This window comes from Mobula hypostoma, chromosome 4, assembly GCF_963921235.1.
Source record: "Mobula hypostoma chromosome 4, sMobHyp1.1, whole genome shotgun sequence".
In the NCBI taxonomy this organism is placed as follows: domain Eukaryota; kingdom Metazoa; phylum Chordata; class Chondrichthyes; order Myliobatiformes; family Myliobatidae; genus Mobula; species Mobula hypostoma.
In genome coordinates this window covers 26,303,606-26,318,074 of record NC_086100.1, presented here as the reverse complement: position 1 = coordinate 26,318,074, position 14,469 = coordinate 26,303,606, and the positions used below count along the sequence as shown (strand labels likewise).

Genomic DNA, 14,469 nt, shown 5'->3' with positions numbered 1-14,469 from the left:
GTACGCCCTCTCGTCACCACCTGAGATTCTATCAACAATGGCTGTATCGTCAACAAATTTGTAGATTGTATTTGAGCTATGCCTAGCCACACAGTCATGTGTATACAGAGAGTAGAGCAGTGGGCTAAGCACACACCCCTGCAGTGCACCAGTGTTGATTGTCAGTGAAGAGGGTATGTTATCACCAATCCGCACGGATTGTGGTCTTCAAGTTAGGAAGTTGAGGATCCAATTACAGAGGGAGGTACAGAGGCCCAGGTTCTGCAACTTCTCAATCAGGATTTTGGGAATGATGGTCTTAAATGCTGAGCTATAGTCGATGAACAGCATCCTGACATAGGTGTTTGTGTTGTCCAGGTGGTCTAAAGCCATGTGACGTGCCATGGAGATTGTGTCTCCCGTTGACCTATTGTGACCATAGGCACAACAGGCAAATAGCAGTGGGTCCAGGTCCTTGCTGAGGCAGCAGTTCGTCTAGTCATAACCAACCTCTCAAAGCATTTCATCACTGTTCATCACTGTTGATGCGAGTGCAACTAGACGATAGTTGTTAAGGTAGCCCACATTATTCTTCTTTGGCACTGGTATAATTGTTGCCTTTTTGAAGCAAGTGGGAACTTCTGCCCATAGCAGTGAGAGGTTGAAAATGTCCTTGAATACTCCTGCTAGTTGGTTGGCACGGGTTTTCAGAGCCTTACCAGGTACTCCATTGGGACCTTCTGCCTTGCGAGGGTTCACTCTCTTTAAATACAGTCTGGGACCTTCTGCCTAGCAAGAGTTCACTCTCTTTAAATACAGTCTAACATCAGCCTCTGAGACAGAGATCACAGGGTCATCAGGTGCAGCAGGGATCTTCACAGCTGTAGCTGTGTTCTCCCTTTCAAAGCGTGCATAGAAGGCGTTCAAATCTTTCCCATAAGGAATGCAATTGAATGTTAAAGAAGTTTCCAATATGTAATTTGTTGTATAATCAGATATGCTTATTGAAATATTTCCTTTACTTACAGGTCTTATGATTAGGCCAAAAGTAGGATCCTCCCTAGAAATTGTATTTAACAAATCTGACTCTAAATCTTATGAAAAATATGTGGCAGCTCTTGACGGCTTTCTAAAGCGTAAGTATTGATTGAGTTAAAATGTTTCCAATGTTTTTTTTGTGCATTGTTCACATTTACTGAGATACTTCTTTTTAAATAGCTTATGATGATTTGATACAAGCACAAAAGAATATTTTTTGCCATCCTGGAAAGTATCTTACACAGCCTGAAAATATATTGGAGAAAAAGGCCTGTCAATTTAACCGCACGGTGCTTGGTGAATGTTCTGGAACAAATAATGGGAGTTTTGGCTATAGTGAGGGAAAACCATGTGTCCTTGTTAAAATGAATAGGGTAAGTACCTCTCAAGTATCTGCTTGGAAATGTTGTTGAACCATCTGCTTTTGGGAGCTCATTGTTGTGATCTGTTCTGTTCTAGATAATTGGACTAGAAGTAGGTGCAGGAAGTAATCCTACAGTGAACTGTACGTCTAAGGTTAGTTGTAAACTGATTGTGTGTTGGGTTCTCTTCTTGTTAAATCTTTTTGTAACTTTAGATGTGCCTTCCGTGTCTTGGCTAAAATTGGACATAATTGGTTAGACACCTGTGGTTGTTCACCTTTTTCCCCCTGAATGCCAACACCTAATCCCGCCAACCTCTTTCCCCCAGCAAATCCAGTGAAACTGTTTTCATTTTTAATATAGGACTAAGTTTGTGGAAGAATTTTTCAAATCTTTAACTTCAGAAATTCACTACATTAGCAACATGAACTTAATATAGGATTAAGTATGCGGAAGAATCTTTTAGATGTTAAACTTCAGAACTTTAGCAATATGAACTTGGCAAATTGATTCAGAATTGCCACTTTTAGAAGCAGCTTTGCTAGTATGCCCACTGCTTCCAGTTTTAAACGCTACATCCAAAACTTAAATTATTTCTCTTTTTTTGGTATTTTTGAACTTTTAATTTTAATACTCTTATTTTCTGATCTGCCTGACCTAAAGCCTCCTGGCATGACCACAAGCTGAAGACTTTGCATTGTCCAGGACCAGATGCAGCCATGTTCTGCAGTCTTTCCTACAGTCCTGAAATGGTTTGTGTTTAACAGTATTAGACATTGGCACATATATTTTATGTATATGTATACTGTATATGTAATTTGTATAAAATATCTTATTATCAGAGATTTATAATGCTGGAATTTTATTTTAGAATTTGTGATATTTCAGGCAAAGGCTGATTAGTTTCTTGGTTAATCAGGGTGTCGAAGGTTACAGGGAGAAGGCAGAAGAATGGGGTTGAGAGAAATAATAATTCAGCCATGATGGAATGGCGGAACAGACTTAATGGGCAGAATGGCTTAATTCTGTTCCTATGTCTTATGACCTTATATTACATAAAAATTCCTTAACTTTTGGTTAACTGACGGAGAAAATTTGAAGTTAGCTAATATGCAATTATAATTTAGTATTAATATAATTTCATATGTGGATATTTGTATATATTGGAATAAAATCAATTTCAATTTGCATCTAGATATCAAGAGGTTTTTCTTTTCTATAGTTGTCCATTCATGTCCTGTAGATCTGCTTTAATTCATTTCAATTAGTTGACCGATAATGCTTGTATGGTTATTAGTCCCTGCTCTCTTGATTAAATTAGCTTCTAGTTTTGCTTCATACTGAGCATCTGTCTCAGCTGCCCAGTAATAAGGAATCAAGATTCCTCCTGAACTTATTAAAGAGTTGAACCTTCAAGTCTTTCCATGCCAGCTGGGAGTTAAATGATTATGGGAAGGACACAGTAAGGGTGCAGAAGTGTGCAAGTATTTGCTTAAGCAGTGAGCAGCATTGGTAGATTTGGAGATACAGGTGTCTATAGTAAATAATAGATCAGAAATAGAAAGACTGAGGCAGATCAAGAAAGAATGAAAGTAAGATGTACCAGAAGAGGTAAGCAGTTCCACTGCCACGAGGAATATTGTGGTAAGTAAAATTATATTTTACCTTTAAAATGAACGAAATGTTATTTAATTTTTCAAAATACAATCAATTTTAGCATACACAGATTAACTTGCATTAGTTTCTTCATATTCACTTACTTTAGGTCTATCCCACCTACATTAAGCAATGTCACTCAAAAAAAAGTAATTCTTGTTTCACTCTTTTTAGGCCATTATCTTTGTAGGATTCAGGTTTTGCTGTACTTGATTGAGCTGCTGGTTAATAGAGGTTGACAAGACCTTGCGATTCCTCTCTCCCTGTTTCCCTCCTAGGAATAAAGTGGTCAGATGGTTCATGCTGAGTATAAGGACACAGGGTCATAAGTACTTGGGCCAGGCAGCATTTTGAGGCGGAAATTGTTAATGCAGAAAGTGCAGCATTAAGACTTTCCAGGAACATTTCTGTAGCCTCTGAATGTCTGTTGTGAAACCTGAAGCCTGCTCTTTGGTTTGGACTGTGAATCTATAGTAACCAGTGTCTTTACTGACACTAGAGGAAGGTGGGATGGAAGTGGGGTGGGGGGAACTATGGGTGCATATTCCATACCCTGTCTCCACCTCCCTCCAGCTAGGAATACCATTTAGTACAATCCTGATATATGCTTTGGATTCAACTTTTTCTAATTATATCCTCTCTTTAAACTCATGGATAACATATCTGTAGGCCAAGCCTCGGTAAAGTGGTACAGCATGTTGGTTGGGGGTGGAGTGTAAATTTGATGATGCAAATGCAAAGGTATGCACCCTAGTATTCCTGCCATACTGCTTTTCCTTAACCTAGGCAAGTGGTTTGAAATTTGTTTTTCAGCTCATCACTTGTCTATTGAGCCTGGAGGAACAAGTACTTTCCTTCGAATTTTCAGGGCTTGCATTTGATTCTCCTTTCTCTCTCCCCACCCAGACTCCCATACCCTACTTCATCAATATACAGGATGCATCCCCTGCCAACCTCCTTTGCCCCCTCGCCCAACCCAAACTTCTGCTGAAAAGATGCAAAGGCTGGTGTTGCTACCTCTTTAAGGGGAAGATTGTCAAAGGCAAATTGACTGCTTCAACAGTTAATCACAATGTGTAGAAGAGGCCCAAAGAGAACGAATCACGTGGTAGCATGATGATGTATGCAATTCACATATTTATATATGTAACAAGTAATGTATTATTTAAATGAACAAGAATGTGTAATTGTGTATATATATAATTAATCATATTATTGGAATATTAAGTACACAACACTCCTCCCTGCTTAGCTATAAACTCCAACTCAATAGAGAATGCATCTCAACTATATACGCCATATATTTTATAATACAACTACTATATACAGACATCCACAGCATAGAAATTTTAAATTGTCCCATTTTATCAATGTGGAGGATTTCTTGTTCTTGTGTTGATAATGTCTTTCCTGACTAGGGAATCACACTGCCTGGCCAGTGAGAACAATCTCATTTTCTGGGCTCCTCCATGGTGGTTACAGGAGTTGTCTCTGAGACTGCAGGAAGTGCTCCTGACAGTGGTAGCCACCTTTCTTCTTCCTTTTCTCTTCTAGTTTGTGCATTTTGATCTTGGGAAGGTGCATTTAGTTCACTGGAGTTTCTCTTATTAATCTTTCATTTGCTCCCTTTACGATCTAATCTCTCCTCCTGGTTTCCCCATCTGACGGATCCTCTGTTTTCATATCTCTATTGACTCCTTGCTTTTTGGCCTTCCATTTGTCAGTTGGGCCTTGGTCTTTGCATCCACTGTTACAAGCAGCTTTTTGTCTCCCATGAAGTTCATGCAGAGTCGATTCTGGTTCTTTGTACTCACAAAAGACAAATGTCTGCAACCTTCCTGAATCTCTTTGAACTCTCATCCAGCTTAAAACCAAGACACATTTCACAAATAACTGCCTGATTAATGTATCAGAGGCTTTCTCAGATAGGTTACCTACAAAACCTATTGTAGTCAGAACACTGCTTTCGTCACTTTCACAATTCCTCGGAGCATCATGGTCCTCCCTTGGTCCAATATCCTTTCCAAACAGAGGCACAGAGTTTAGTACCAACACTTAGTTGTCCTCTGTTGGGAAATAATTCATAGTGTTCGGCATGGAGACAGTTGTGGCGTCATCTAGTACCTTTCTTAATTCACTTTCAATTGCCTTCATTACAGGGAATATTGCATGCAAATACTGGAAGGATCTCCAATCAAGTTTTAGTTGCCTGAACCACTCACATCCCCACTATGCTGGTCCTCCTGTTTTTACCACATGCAAGCTCAATGTGGCTTGTTGGTTGTTGTATTTCACAGTTACGAATGTCATTCCCACAGGAGTTGTCTTTTCTCCTGTATAAGTTCTTAGCTGAATATCTGTAGGCTTCAATTTGGTATTTTTGAAATGCCCCTCAAACTGATTTTGTGAAATGACTGAAACAGCTGAAGCAGAGTCTAATTCCATTTTAATTAATTTGCCTTTCACTTCTGGTGTAAGTCATGTTGCTTGTCTGTTGTTGGTTTTCACGTTATAAATCTCAAGGGTACTCAGTCCTGTGTCACTCTCAACATTATCAGATTTTTCATCAACAGTATACAAATTAGTGCTCTTATTGAAAATGCAACTTGACTTTTTTTTCCCTGTGTAGTCCATTTATTTTTGTCTGCCCGACATCTCTTTGTATGTGTCCTACTTTGTCTCATTTTGTACAAGTTTTGCCTTTAAACCTGCATTGGTCTGGTGTATGCAAGCCCCTGCCACAATGGTAACACAATTTGTTTGGCCAGACTGGTTTCTGTTTAGAGGATACAATTTTGTTCATTCTCGTTTTCATTCCTGACTGCAACTCAATTGCATCTCTGCAGTTTCCATTGAAACACTGCACTTTTAAATGTAAGGTGTGCTTCATTTATGAGCCATTTTTTTGAATGCTTTTTTTTAAGATTCCGGAAACTAAATAATCTCTCAATGCATCCGAACTGACAAGCTCAGACAGCTTCTTTAATTCAGCCTTGTTCGCTGAAATGGATTCCCAATCTTTTTGATTTCATTTATGAAACCTAAAGTCTTCTGTAATCAGCAATGGTTTCAGTTCTAAATGTTCCTGCATTACTTTGACAATATCATCAAAGCTCATTTCTGCTAGTGTGGCTGGAGTCGTTAAACTTTGAAGAAGACTGTATGCCTTTAAACCCAATGCACTCCGCAAAATTGGTACTCATTTATTGCTGGCAATTTAATTTGCTTCAAAATACTTGTCAATTTGCTCAGTATATAAAGTCCAGTTATCTGTTGTGTAATGAAATATGTCTGTTTTTCTGCTGTAGCCAGCCATCTCTGCTCTTTTTATTTTATAATTATTATCACCCAGTACTCACTCTTTATGAACTCATGAATTCTTCTGTTTTCTTACTTTTTTAAACTCAATTGTGTCTTCCCTTCCAAAGAACACATGCTGGGCTGCATTTTTTTTTAAGTTTGAACGTCTCACTGCGCTTCAACAGGTCGCTAGCCACCTCAGGTTCATTTTTAAAATACCTCATCGCCAATGTTATGTTTTGTAAATTCAAAACATTAAACTAATTCAAATGAAGACATGGGAGTCCGGAATGTAAGTCTAACTTCACGTTTACTTTAAGCAAGGCGCATACGTATTACGTGGTAGCGTGATGACATGTGCTTCATGCATTTATACATATAATCCATGATGAATTAGTTAAACAAACAAGAATGCTTAATCAATATATATGCAAAATTATTCACATATTATTGAGATATTAAATACACAACATAAATGTTTGCTCGTATAGTCCTTTCTGAGGTAACCGTAAGTGACTGCTTGGAAACTATAGCTGAAGTTAAAGTTAAGTAGCATGAAATCACTGAATTAGGAGGTTTGTTTTCACATCAACAACTACATATAAATCTCTGGCTCTCCACAGAAAATGCCCAACTCTTTCAAAATGCTTCAGAAAATATTTTGGTTTAAGGAATATTTTAAATAGTTAGGATGGCAAATTTAAATGTTTTGAATCTGTATCCTCCAATTAAAAATATCTGTATCTAGCATTCCAGTTACATTGCTGCCTGTTGGGTAACTCATTATAGGTGGATTCTAAAACCATTAAGTTAGAAATTTTGTCCATTTTGTAAAGCTATTTTCAACTATTCTGTTCCTGATAACCTTGTACAATTTTAGTTCCAAATACTGTATGTATTTGGCTTTTAAAATTTTAACATACTTATCGATATTTGCTGAATATAACATTGAGTTATTGTATATTGCTTTTTAAATACTTCTTTTTATCTCTACACTGTAAACTTTCAATCAAGTAAAATCTCTTGTACTTTCAGGGTCTTGCACTCAATGAGTAATAACTTCAAAATTTGCAGCAAGTCCAGGTTTTAATGTTCCACACAAAAGAAGCATAACTTTAGGGAGACTATTTTCTTCTGCAAAGACCATAAGTTAAAGTTAGCAGAAATAATCTTTCTCTTTGCCTCAACCCAGAGTTGTTTAACACTTTGCTTTCCTCAATGATGACTCCTCTTCTCCTGTCCTGCTTTTGGAATGGCTTACAGAGCAACATTAATTTACATAAGTCCTCTACAACATAGCTCTTCAGTCCATGTACTAATCTTTAGTAACAAGGCTAGTGGACAGGTTTCAGGTAGTTATGATTTTTGCACATGCGAGTTCAATACATGTACATAACTACATTAAAGGTGCAGTTGACCTGTATGAATCTGTAATGGGAAAAGAAGTAGGTTTTATCTTTGGATCAGAGTATCTGTAATGAATTTTAAAGAATGGATAAAATACTCACTCATTCACGTGGATGGCAGCACTGCTGGTAAGTCCTGAATGTGTTATTTCTTCCAGTGTGTAATAAGTTATGAACTGTTGTCTTTGTGTTGAAGGTGCCCTGAACAATAGGGTGATTGTAACTGACTATAATGAGAGATCTAAACAACTATTTTGTCTTTATGCAGAAAGAACCAAACGTGGATATGCAGTACTTCGGATCATTTGATAAAATGTACTTTCCGTATTATGGCAAAAAAGCCCACGTAAGTTCACTTCAACTTTACTGTTATTTTTGAATGTTCTGTTGTTTTTTGAGACTTGTTAAGTTATCAGTATAATTTTTGCAGTTCTCTTGACTGCACGTGCTGGGAAAATCTATATTTGAAGTCCATTAATCGTGTTTTTATTAGCTAAGTGTTTTATGTCACAAATCTGCAAGTCATCTGAATGACTGCTCCAATGGACTAAGGGACTCCTTTTTGCAGAGATTTTACTTTGGAACACTGTCACAGTTCTAGTTGCCTCATTATAGGAAGGATGTGGTTGTGCTGGAGTGAGTGCAGAGGAGAAACGCCAAGATGTTGCCTGGATGGAAGGACTTTATTTATGGGAAGAGATTGGGTAGGCAATATTTGCTTCTCCTGGAGCAAATAAAGCAGAGGGGTGACCTGAATTAAAACTATAAGAGGCATAGAACAGTGTAGCACAGGAACACATCCTTTAGCTCACTATGTCTGTGCTGAATATGATTCTAGTCTAATTAACCCACTTCCCTACAGATTGCTCTATTCCCTGCCTGGCCATGTGTCATCTAAATACCTTTTTAATATTGCTATCATATCTGATTTTACCATATCCTTAACAATACAGTACAGGCACCTCCTCACTATTTAAATTTTAAAAATTGCCTCACATATCTCCTTTAAACATTCCTCTCTCAAATTCAGCCTGTGTTCCTGGTACTTGATATTTCCACCCTGGTAAAAAGACTCTATCTATCCCAGGAGTTCCCAACCTTTTAGGTGCCATGGACCAATGCCCCTAAGCAAGGGGTCTGTGGACCTTGGGTTGGGAATCCCTGATCTACCCTGTCTATACTTCTCCTAGTTTTATATACATCATCAGCTGATTCCTCAACCTCTCCAAACTATTCAAGCTTATCCAGTCTTTCCCGATAGTTCATTCACTCGAATCCAGGCAGCATCCTGGTAAACCTCTTAGAGTATAGAACATACAATAGTAAAGCACAGTATGGGCAACATGGTGCATGATTTTGTGCTGGCCTTTTAACCTAATCCAAGATCAATTTAAATCACCTTCCCTCCCAGATAGCCCTCCATTTTTCTTTTCATCCATGTACCCAAGAGACTCTTAAATGTCATTAATGTATCTGACTCTACCATCACCCCTGGCAGTGCATTCAAAGCACTTACCAAGCTCTGGGTTGGGGGGGAGAGGAACACTTCTGTCCTGGGGTAAAAGCACTGGCTGTCCACTCTATGCTTCTTATCATCTTGTATACCAAGTATATCATCTTGTATCAAGTTCCACTCACCCTCCTTTGCTTCTAAGAGAAAACCCCTAGCTCGCTCAAACTTTCTTCCTAACACATGCTCTCTAATCCAGACAGCATCCAGGTAAATCTAATCTGCTCCTTCTCTAAAGCTTCCACATTCTTCCTATAATGAGGTGAGCAGAACTGAACATTGTGTCCCAGTGTGATCTAATCAGTTTTATGGTGCTGCAACATTATCTCATGGCTTAATATCCCACCTAATGAAGGTCAACAGAATATGCTTCCTTAACCACCCTTTCAATTTGATCGGCAACTTTGAGGGATCTGTGGACATGGACCACAAGATCCTTCCATTCCTCCACACTGCCAAGAATCCTGCCATCAACCTTGTATTCTACCTTCAGGTTTGACCTTCCAAAGTGAATCACTTAACACTCTTTTCCAGATTGAACTCCATCTGACACTTCTCATCTCAGCACTGTATCAGTGTCCCATTGTAACTTACGACTTTCCACACTATCCACAACACCACCAACCTCCATGTCATTTACAAACTTAGTAACCTACCCTTCCAATTCCTTATCCAAGTCGTTTATAACAAACTCAAAGAGCAAGACAGATCCACTACTGGTCACTGACCTACATACAGGCAGAATACGCTCCATCCATTACCATTCTCCGCTTTCTGTGAGCAAGCCATTTCTGAATCCACACAGCCAAATCTCCCTGTATCCCATGTTTCCTGACTTTCTGAGTGAGCCTACTATGGGGAGCCTTGTCAAACGCATTCCTAAAATCCATATATACCACATCCACTGCTTTATCTTCATCGATTTGTTTTCTCACTTCTTCAAAAGAATTTAATCAAGCTTGTGAGGCATAACTGCCCCTCACCAAGCTGTGTTGACTATCCCCAGTCAGACTATGCTTCTCCAAATACCCGCAAATCCCATCTCTAAGAATCCTCTGCAATACTTTGCCCACCACTGATGTAAGACTCTCTGGTCTGTACTTCCCAGGATACTCCCTATTACCTTTCTTGAATAAGGGATAACTTGCCATTCTCCAAACTTCTGGTACTACTCCTGTGGCCAGAGAGGCTGCAAAAAAAACATCACCAAAGGCGCAGCAATCTCTTCCATTGTTGTTTGTAGTAACTTGGGGCATATCCCATCTGGCCCCAGGGACTTGTCTATTCAGATGGTTTTCAAAACCTCCAGCATGTCCTTTTTTTTAAAAAAAAGTTGACATGTTCCAGCATATTAGCCTGTAGTATGCTGACCTCCAATTTTTCAAGATCCCTCTCACTGGTGAGCACTGAAGCAAAATATTCATTGAGCACTTCCCCCGCCTACTCTGACTCCAGGCACGTTTCCTTTTTTTTAAAATCCCTGATTCATCCTACCCTCTCTCTAGACATCCTTCTGTTCTTCCTGTATGTGTGGAAAGCCTTAGGTTTTCCTTAATCCTACTCGCCAAGGCCTTATGTTCCCCTTCTAGCTCTCCAGTTCCCATCTTAATCTCCTTCCAGGTGACATTTTCTCTCTCTTGCTTCTTAATTGTTAAGTATGCTTCTTTCTTCATCTTGACTAGATGTTTCACATCTTTTGTCAACCATCATTCCTTCACCCCTACCATCCTTTCTTTGCCTCAATGGGACACATCTATCTAGAACCCCATTCACGTGCACCTAAACAACCTCCATGTTCAGTTGTTCATTTCTAGTTCCAATTTATGCTCCCTAGTTCGTATCTAATAGCATCATAATTACCTCTGCCCCAATTAAATATTTTCCATTGTCTTCTCCTTTCCCTGTCCAAATCTATGGTACCTTCTGCACCTTTTCCAAAATTTCCCATCCTGCCTGTTTAGCGACCTGAATTGCACAGACTATTCTAAATTTGACGCAATGATAGTATGCAATATGACTTTCATACTCATTGCCCTGATCAATAAATGCTGTTTACCTTCATTACTGTTGTATTCACGTAAGGAACAATGGACTTGCACCACAAGACCTTTCTGAACATCAATGCCCCTTTTTACTGTCTACTTCCCTCCTCTATTTGACCTCCCAAGATGCAACATTTCACACTCCTCCAGTCCTGATGAAGGGTCTCAGGGTGAAATATTGACTGTATATTTCCCTTTGTAGTTGCTGCCTGACCTGCTCGGTTTCTCCAGCTTTATCCATCACTCCAGATTTCCATCATTTGCAGTTCCTTGTGTCTTTGTTAAACTCCATTTGCTATTTCCTCACCCATGTTTCCAACTAATCTATATCCTGCTATATGCTTTGATAACCATCCTCACTTCCCGTATCTCCACTAATTTTTATGTCGCGTGCTAACTTATGAATGAAGTCACTTGCATTGTCATCTAGATCATTATACTGTATACTAATTCTTATGGAACACCATTAATCATAATGAAACACCCTCTACCACTTGTATCTACTGTGACCAGTTTTGTACCCAATTTACCAACTCGCCATGGATCCCATGTGATTTTAATTTTCTGAATCAGCTGACCATGTTGACCTTGTCAGATGCCTTACTGAATTTCACGTAGAAAACATCCAATACCCTACTGCAACAATATGCTGCAAGAGCTTGGTGGAGTGAGTGGTGTCTAAGGGAGGAAAGGATGAGATGGATTGAAAATCTGGATCAGGACAGGATATTCAATGCCCTATCCTCAGCTATCATCTTTGTCACCCAGTTAGGATAGAATCCTGTTGTCGCCGGTAATGATATCAAACACAAGAGGTCGTATGTTTAAAGTGCAGGGGGTGGGGGGAAGAGATGTTTAGTCAGGCAAGGCAGTGACCTATTGTGGGCAAATTGGCTTTACATAGATGGGCAAAACACTGTGTGTGGATGTGAAGGGTCAAAGCAACTGTTCCTGTCTTGTACTTAAGATAGATTAGCGTTATTTGTCACATATACATTGAAAAATGCAGTGAAATGCGTCGTTTGTGCAGGAGAAGTCCGCAAGTGTTGCCACGTTTCTGGCATGCCGAGTACTAACTAATCCTTCCTGACCAGTACATCTTTGGAATGTGGGAGGAAATCGGAGCACCCAGAGGAAACCCACGTGGTCGCAAGGCGAACGTACAGACTTCTGACAGACAGCGGTGGGAATTGAACCCAGGTCGCTGCCGTTCTAAAGCGTTAATGCTCGATGTTATGGTACCATGTCAGTGATTATTGTTGCTCTCATGATAAATGAAAAGTAGCTGGTTCGCTTCCTCTGAATTAGGAGAATTCTATCACCACCTCAAATCCAGTGGGAATCCTGAAGAGGGGACATGCAGGTACTGAAATGCCTAATCTTTGCTTTTGTGTTCCGCTTTGTAGGTTAACTATTCCCAGCCTCTGGTTGCTGTAAAACTAATGCTGGGCGCCAATGACACCAACAAGGAGTTAATGATTGAATGCAAGATAACTGGTACCAATCTGAAGAATAATGATGATCGAGACAGGTTCTTGGGCCGGGTAGCTTTCAGAGTTCATGTAACAGAATAGCATGAATGGACGAGCTTGCACGATGACTACTCTGTTGTCTTGTTTTGTTATAATGCGCTGGACCTGCCATTTTAGATGTGTGACCACTTTGAAGGGGGGTATGAGCTAGATGGCATTCTATGGTGGCATCATGTGCTTCCAGATATCAAGTATTAAAATAAATCCTAAATACATAGCTGCCTGCCTTGCCCCTGCCCAGCCCCCTGTTGGACCAGTTTATGCACATATAAGACATCATGCCATAATAAGGGACCTGTAAATAGCTCTACTTAACTTTGAATAATGGCGGTCTTTGTCGTTTTTGTGCTGTGATTTTTGCTCCAAGTGAATGTCTAAAGCTTAATGTGCTGTTGCTGTGTACATATTTAATGGATTTAACACAGGTTAACGTTCACGTAGAATACGAATGAAACATTTAGGAAGCAAGATCAGAGATAACACAGGCTGACCATAAATGATTTTATAACCTTTGCAGAATTATGTCTTTCGTGCAGATGCCTTAAAACCTGTATGAATAAAATAAAATAAAAGAAAACTGGATTTTAAATTTTTTTAGGGTGCAGTTTGGCATCATTATTTTGAAAACTTTGCAAAATATATCTTCTCTGAGCATGGACTCTTAAAAGTAGTTCAGTCGATCTAACAGAAATCATTGAATGAGTGGGAGAGCTGCACAGATAGCACTTTAACCACATGCACTTAGTTTGAAAGAAAATGCATTAATGCGGGGAACTCTACCTTGTGTATATTGATATAACACTTACCGTGATTCATTAAGTACAGCTTCTTCCCAGATTAGAAGTGCCTGATTTATGCCTCTACATATATACAAGCACTTGGGAGACAGCAAGATGCTAGAAATTCACAGCAACACACAGAATGCCGGAGGAACTCAGGATGTGAGGCAGCATCCATGAAAATGAACAGACAGTCGACATCTCAGGCCGAGACCCCTCCTCAGGACTGAGAAGGAAGGGGGAAGATGCCAGAATGAAAAGGTGGGGCAAGGGGAAGGGGGCTAGCCGGAAGGTGATAGGTGAAGCCAGGTGGGTGAGAAAGGTCAAGGGCTGGAGAAGAAGGAATCTGATAGGAGAGCAGAGATGACAGTATGAGAAAGGGAAGGAGGAGGGGACCCAGGACAAGGTAATAATCAGGTGAGATGAGGTAAAATATTACAGTGGGGAATAGGTGAAGGGGGGGTGGGGTGGGAGAATGTTTTTTACCAGGAGAAATTGATATTCATGCCATCAGGTTGGAGTCGACTCAAATGGAACACAAGGAATATCTGGGATACAGACATCTTCTACTTGGGAACTAGATTCATATTTCTTTTCAAGTAAATTACAATTTAACTATTAAAATATTATATGTATTACTCAAATTTAGCAACTTGTTGCATGTGGAGGATTAATGCATGCAAAATTTATCAAAGCATATTCACATTATCTGAAAAAGCTGGGGACACTCAACAAGTCAGGGACTACCTTTGGAAAATGAAAGAGGGTTGATGTTTCAGGTTGATAATGCTTTCCTGACAAGGTGCAACTTAAAACAAATTACTTCTATCTCTCTCCTGCCTGTCCTGATGAAGCGAACATGGCC

General features: G+C 39.5%; 1 protein-coding gene across 1 annotated transcript in view; it reads left to right on the top strand.

Annotated features, from left to right (window-relative positions):
• Nucleotides 1–13,402, top strand: part of atp1b3a (ATPase Na+/K+ transporting subunit beta 3a) — a 46,431-nt gene extending 33,029 nt beyond the window's left edge. The window contains exons 3-7 of the mRNA XM_063045437.1: nucleotides 1,008–1,115; nucleotides 1,198–1,391; nucleotides 1,477–1,533; nucleotides 8,010–8,087; nucleotides 12,700–13,402. Coding sequence (XP_062901507.1) covers nucleotides 1,008–1,115; nucleotides 1,198–1,391; nucleotides 1,477–1,533; nucleotides 8,010–8,087; nucleotides 12,700–12,867 — 605 coding nt within the window. The 3' untranslated portion in view covers nucleotides 12,868–13,402. The remainder of the gene's footprint in view (nucleotides 1–1,007; nucleotides 1,116–1,197; nucleotides 1,392–1,476; nucleotides 1,534–8,009; nucleotides 8,088–12,699) is intronic.
• The last annotated feature ends 1,067 nt before the right edge of the window (nucleotides 13,403–14,469 follow it).